We start from the raw sequence: 6,691 nt of genomic DNA, 5'->3' as shown, positions 1-6,691 counted from the left end.
GACTCAATGACTTCAACTATACATCTGAATGGCACATGGAAGTTTCTAACAACCGGGAAGTTATGAGCATGTGTGTCTGCCTTTCTGCTTTGCTGCTGGACACAGCAGTAAGTCTTGTGAGAAAGCGTTGGTGTGCTGGAAAGTGGGCTGTTCGTACCTTGTATCCAGTCCCTCAGCTTCACACTAGGGCTGACTGGCACATGGGTGATGGCCCCATTCATTCGAAAGCTAAGAACAGGAATTATTTTAATTTATTTTATTCTTTTGTTTGAATTACTTATTCATATTTTACCATAACTTTAATTAAAGGTATTTCCTATTAAATAATCTCTACATAATTTTTACTTCTTTAAATTTATTTAAATCTGGCAGAATAGTTTTTGATTAGTAGAGATTGACAGAGAAAAGAACCCAGATACCTTTATCAGCAGTTAGTCATCCATGAGGATGGACTCAGAAGTCTGTCACCTATGGCCTACTTGCCCTTGGAGATGTCACTCAGGTGTGGAGGATCAGGGCATTCATCCTGAATGACCTGCATCTTGAAACGGTAAAAGCAGACAGCTAGGCACCATAGACAACAAATTAGGCATCTGGCCATGTCCAAGATGATATGGGCAGTTTATGTGCAAATTCACCCCACCCCCATGTCATTAGAATCATAGAGTAATACAGCATGGAAACAGACCTTTCATGCTAACCATGGTGCCCAACAAGCTAGTGCCATTTGCCTGCAGTTATCATGTATTTGTATACTTATCCAAATGTCTTTTAAATGTTGTTATTGTATCCTGTAGTTATATGTAATATAAATGCACCCATTCATATTTTTATGTATATATAAAAATACATGCATGCATTCTATATTTGCATGTATATGTGCCCATTCGTGTTTGACATATATAGAAACACGTGCATATATTGTAAATTCACCCATATTTTGTGTATATACACACACATGTATGTCCTATATATAAAAATGTCCTACATTTAGGTAGATCTTATATATATATATAAAGACACCTATTCAGTTTTCTGTACATGCATCCTATTTTGCATGTATATGCATCCATTCATCTTTCATTATGTGCACACGTATGCATTGCTAACAGTGCACACTACATCCTGTGTACCTAGTCAAATCACGTAGATGCCACAGCCATGAAAGCTCATCAGTGCCTCTACTTCCTCAGGAGGCTAAAGAAGTTCAGTTTGTCCCCTTTGACCCAAATTTTACCGATGCACCATAGAAAGCATCCTATCTGGATGTATCCTGGCTTGGTACGGCAACTGCTCTGCCCAGGACCGCAAGAAACTGCAGAGAGTTGTGGACACAGCCAGCGCATCACGGACACCAGCCTCCCCTCCTTGGACTCTGTCTTTGCCTCTCGTTGTCTTGGTGAAGCAGCCAGATTAATCAAAGACCCCACCCGGGTCATTCTCTCTTCTCTCCTCTTCCATTGGGTAGAAGATACCCAAGCCTGAGGGCACATACCACCAGACTTAAGGACAGCTTCTATCCCACTGTGATAAGACTATTGAACGCTTCCCTTATACAATGAGATGGACTATGACCTCACGATCTACCTTGTTGTGACCTTGCACCTTATTGCACTGCACTTTCTCTGTAGCTGTGACACTTTCCTCTGTACTGTTATTGTTTTTACCTGTACTACCTCAATGCACTCTGTACTAACTCAATGTAACTGCACTGTGTAATGAATTGACCTGTACAATCGGTATGCAAGACAAGTTTTTCACCGTACCTCAGTACAAGTGACAATAATAAACCAATACCAATACTATTCAGTTTTCTGTACTTGCATCCTATTTTGCATGTATATGCATCCATTCATATTTCATGTAGATGTTGGCGGAATATAGTATTAATGGTAGGACTCTTGGCAGTGTGGAAGATCAGAGGGATCTTGGGGTCCGAGTCCATAGGATGCTCAAAGCGGCTGCGCCGGTTGACTTTGTGGTTAAGAAGGCATATCGTGTATTGTCCTTCATCAGTCGGGGAATTGAATTTAGGAGCTGTGAGGTATTGTTGCAGCTATATAGGTCTCTGGCCAGACCCCACTTGGAGTATTGTGCTCAGTTCTGGTCACCTCACTACAGGAAAGATGTGGAAGCCATAGAGAGGGTGCAGAGGAGATTTACAAGGACGCTGCCTGGAATGCGGAGCATGCCTTATGAAAGCAGGTTGAGGGAACTCGGCCTTTTCTCCTTGGAGCGACGGAGGATGAGGGGGGACCTGACAGAGGTGTCTAAGATGATGAGAGGTATTGATAGGGTAGATAGTCAGAGGCTTTTCCCCAGGGCTGAATCGGTGGCCACAAGAGGGCATAGGTCTAAGGTGCTGGGGAGTAGATATAGAGATGTCAGAGGTAAGTTTTTTACTCAGAGAGTGGCGAGTGCGTGGAATAAGCTGCCGGAAACGGTGGTGGAGGCGGATACGATAGGGTCTTTCAAGAGACTGTTGGATAGGTACGTGGAGCTGAGTAGAATAGAGAGGGCTACGGGTAAGCCTAGTAATTCCTAGGGTAGGGACATGTTCAGCTTTGTGGGCTGAAGGGCCTGAATTGTGCTGTAGGTTTTCTATTTGCATATATTGTAGATGCATCCATTCATCTTTCATCATGTGCACACGTATGCATTGCTGACAGTGCACATACATGTCACCATATGAACACACACACACACACACTACTGGGGGTGAGCCAGGTGTGGGGCAGTGCCCCCCCTGGCGGCAGGCGCGGCGCGGCGCGGCCCAGTCCGTGCCGCCCTCTGATTGGGCGGCGGGCGGCGGACAGGAAGCGTCAGCAGGCGCCGGGTCATTGTGGGAAGTGAGGATCGTCAAGATGGCGGGCAGCAAGCGGCTCATTAAGGTACGTGTGTGTGTGTGTCGGGGGGGGGGGGGTTGGTGGGCAAATGGCGGAGTAAAACCCGCGGGGGTGTGGAGAGGAGGCCGGGGAATGCGGGGAGGGGGAGGCCGGCCCGGGGGGTGGGCGAAGGCGCTGAGGGGACGGGTAGGCCCCAGGCCGGGGGGGGGGGCGGCGGAGGCCGCCGTCGACAAAATGGGGCGGCCGAGCGGGGATCGGCCTCAGCGCCGCCCGTGAGGCTTCAGGCCGCGCCCTCCGGGTTGTGTGCTGGTTCGCCCGGAGCTCCTCCTCCTCCTCCTCCTTCCTCCTTCCCTCGGGTACCCCCTCCCTTCGCTTCCTTTCTTCTTTCTCCTCGGCTACCTCCCTCCTTCCCTCCCTCCCTCCCTCCCTCCCTCCCTCGGGTACCCCCTCCCCTCCCCTCCCTCGGGTACCCCCTCCCTTCGCTTCCTTCCTTCTTTCTCCTCGGCTACCTCCCTCCCTCCCTCGGGTACCCCCTCCCTTCCCTTCCTTCTTTCGCCTCGGGTACTCCCTCCCCTCCCCTCCCCTCCCCTCCCTTTCCTCGGGTACCCCCTCCCTTCCCTCGGGTACCCTCTCTCCTCCCTCCCCTCCTTCCCTCGGGTACTCCCTCCCTCGGGTAACCCCTTCCCCTCCCTCCTCCTTTCCCCTCCCTCCTCCTTTCCCCTCCTTCCTTCCTTCCCCTCCCTCCTTCCTTCCTTCCCCTCCTTCCTTCCTTCCTTCCCCTCCCTCCTTCCTTCCTTCCCCTCCCTCCTTCCTTCCTTCCCCTCCCTCCTTCCTTCCTTCCCCTCCCTCCTTCCTTCCTTCCCCTCCCTCCTTCCTTCCCCTCCCCTCCCTCCTTCCTTCCCCTCCCCTCCCTCCTTCCTTCCCCTCCCCTCCCTCGGGTACTCCCCTCCCCTCCCTCGGGTACTCCCCTCCCCTCCCTCGGGTACTCCCCTCCCCTCCCTCGGGTACCCCCTCGCTTCCCTCCCCTCCCTCGGGTGGGTACCTCCCTCCCTCGGGTACCCTCCTGTACCCTCCATCCCTCGGCCCGTTACTCAGCAGCGGCCAAGAGCCACCGTGGGACGAGGGATAACATGTCCCCGGGCCTTGACTCAGCAGTTTCGCAGCCCGGCCGTTTGAGTCAAAGCTACCGCGCACACACATCTCCTCATCCCCTTTCCCCCTCCACCACCATCTAATTAAAATTAGACCTGCTTTCTGGGGAAACAGCGGTGAGGTTAACAGGCGCCTGCTATAATTAGACCGTTATATAATACCGTTGTTAGCGGCGAATAGTCTCCGGCCTCCGGCTAAACGGGGAGTTCCTTCCGTGTTTCATTCTTTGAAGTATTTTAAAATTTACCGTCTTATCTCCCCCTGTCCTTTTTTTTTATTTGCTTCTCTACCTCATTTGGTACTGATTTCGCAATTCTAACATTCAGTCTCTGCATCTCACTGCTCATGGTTCTCTGGTCAGATTGGTTAAGGGGGATGCACGGTCTCCTGCCCTGAATACACAGGATCCAGGTGCTCTGAAGAGCGCACTGTTTGGGTTCATTTGCACTCAGTGAGTCGTGGCGGAAGTATTCTTAACCAGGAGGATTTAATTTTGGAGTGTGCACACTTGTAGGAGTATGGAGAAGGGAAAGCAAAATATTTGATTCTGTATAGGAAAGAAAATAACGAGATAATTATCTGATTAAAACTGGGGGAAAATATGCTCAGGAGATCTGGGCATTTCTGGCAAAGAAAAGCTCAGCTTCTGTCTGGCTTTTGGTTCTGTGAGAAGGCTTTAGAATTGGCAACCATGTTGCTTTAATGATGCATTGACATTGACCAACTGAATAGGAAAGAAATTTCTTTTCCATTGGATTTTTTAGGGGAATCCAACAGGCTTTTGGTCAGTGTTGATGGCACAAGCATCTTATTTTCATGATTAAAGATCTGAACCCACATTTTTAAATTGACAGGATGTGACTTTCATTATGGTTTTTATCTGCTGTTTATTACAGAATCTGTATAGTTTGCTCTAATTTTACTTCTGGTATTTCAGTCTATATCAAATGTGCTTCTTGCATCTGATATCCTTGTATGTGCCTGAAAATATTTGTATTCAGATAGTCAAATTATATATTCAGAATGATTTTCTTGTTCATTTTGTAAATAAAATGACATTAGTGACCAATTCCTGTTGGGAGGTTAAAATGTAATGAATACATAAGCATGGTTTCTGAGCAAAAGTTTTAAATAATATTAAATAAACTGAATTAATTTCTTAATATTTTATTCTGTACTTAAGATGGTGACTCAGCAAGATTCCAAGAGAAAATCAATGATGATCAAAGATCTTCCTTGGATCATTCCACCTCATGTCAGCAATGTTTCTAATTCACTACAATAACAGAAAATGGGAGCAGAAGTAGGCCACCTAGCTCCACCATTACATATGATCAAGAGTGATCTCTCCAAGCCCCATCTCCTCTTCCATGCCAGTTCCCATCAGTTCCATAACCCTCTCAGGAGTGGAAAATTCCAGTGATTCACCACCCTCTGTGAGAAATTATTAAAGTTTTAAATGACCACCCTCTTTGCAGCTATGACCCCTCATTTGAGATGGAAACATCTCAACGTCTACCCTGTCATGCCTCCTCATTATCTTGTAAGTTTCAATAAGATCACCCCTCATTCTCCAAAGAATGGATATCTAATTTCTTAAGTAGCCCATGATAGGACAAGCCTCTCATCTCAGAAAATAACCTAATGAATCTCTTTTGGATCATCTTCAGTGCCAAAATATCCTTCCTTAAATAAGGGGATTAAATTGTACATGGGACTCTGGGGTAGTTATAGCACTATTTCCTCCTTTCTAAACTCTAACACTCTTGAATAAAGGCCAATATGCTGTTTGCCTTCCTGAGCGCTGGCTGTACTTATCTGCTAACTTCTTCTGATTTGTGACAAGAACACATCTCATGATTAAAATGACTTTTGGTCTGGGTAATGACCCCAATGCCATAGAATGTATATAAGAAAGTAGTGAAAACTGTTGAACCTCCTTTCATTTGGTTGATTGAACGTAGTACAAATAAATGAGCTGGCTAGGTGGCTCACACTTCAACTGTGAGCTGGTGGATGTCCTTTAGACTTGTCAAAAGAACAAAGAGGACATCCAGAGGAGATGGGCTCCATCATTTGTGCCAGATGACCATGGCCACAGTCATATTCACACTAGGGTGTTTGTCTCATTCTCCATTTGACTGCATCTCTCATGAAATGCCTGATGGGATTCAGTAGACAAATGATAATAGGTTGAAAGCATCTAAACTTTTGTTACCAAGTTTTAACCTCTAACATTTTCAGTTCAATTTGATTTGTTTCTAATCCTGACGAACATTTTCATGATGAGATTTAAGGAACTAACTGTAGTTTCAAATGCAGCTTACTTTGGCTGGAGTGATATAGCACAAGCTGCAATAAATAAAGCTTTCTAAATGGATGCTATCTCTTTATAAGTGGCAACTTGCAAAATTTTAACAAAATAACCTATAAAATATGATAGCTATTCAGAAGGCAAAAAAACAGAAAATTTTGGAGAATGTAATCTGGTAAAATATTTGATGTTCAAGAGCTTTAAAGGTTTGTTTTCAGATTTTCAACAAATAAATGAGTGACTTTATTTGGAATTTGATCTGTAATTGTGTTAGAAACTGGAACTTGAATGACACACTGAACTAGTTCTAGTTGGTTTGCAATATAATTTGAAGTATTAATCTCTGTGTTAAAGTCCCCCATTCCCACCCCCCACTCCT

The 6,691-nt window shown here is 46.0% G+C and overlaps 1 protein-coding gene across 1 annotated transcript in view; it reads left to right on the top strand.

Annotated features, from left to right (window-relative positions):
• Positions 1-2,823: 2,823 nt before the first annotated feature.
• Positions 2,824-6,691, top strand: part of LOC127579576 (ubiquitin-conjugating enzyme E2 L3) — a 52,482-nt gene continuing 48,614 nt past the window's right edge. The window contains exon 1 of the mRNA XM_052032457.1: positions 2,824-2,891. Coding sequence (XP_051888417.1) covers positions 2,865-2,891 — 27 coding nt within the window. The 5' untranslated portion in view covers positions 2,824-2,864. The remainder of the gene's footprint in view (positions 2,892-6,691) is intronic.

This window comes from Pristis pectinata, chromosome 17 (genome assembly GCF_009764475.1).
Source record: "Pristis pectinata isolate sPriPec2 chromosome 17, sPriPec2.1.pri, whole genome shotgun sequence".
Lineage (NCBI taxonomy): Eukaryota > Metazoa > Chordata > Chondrichthyes > Rhinopristiformes > Pristidae > Pristis > Pristis pectinata.
The sequence above is the reverse complement of the archived record's forward strand: the minus strand, read 5'-3'. Positions and strand labels throughout refer to the sequence as shown.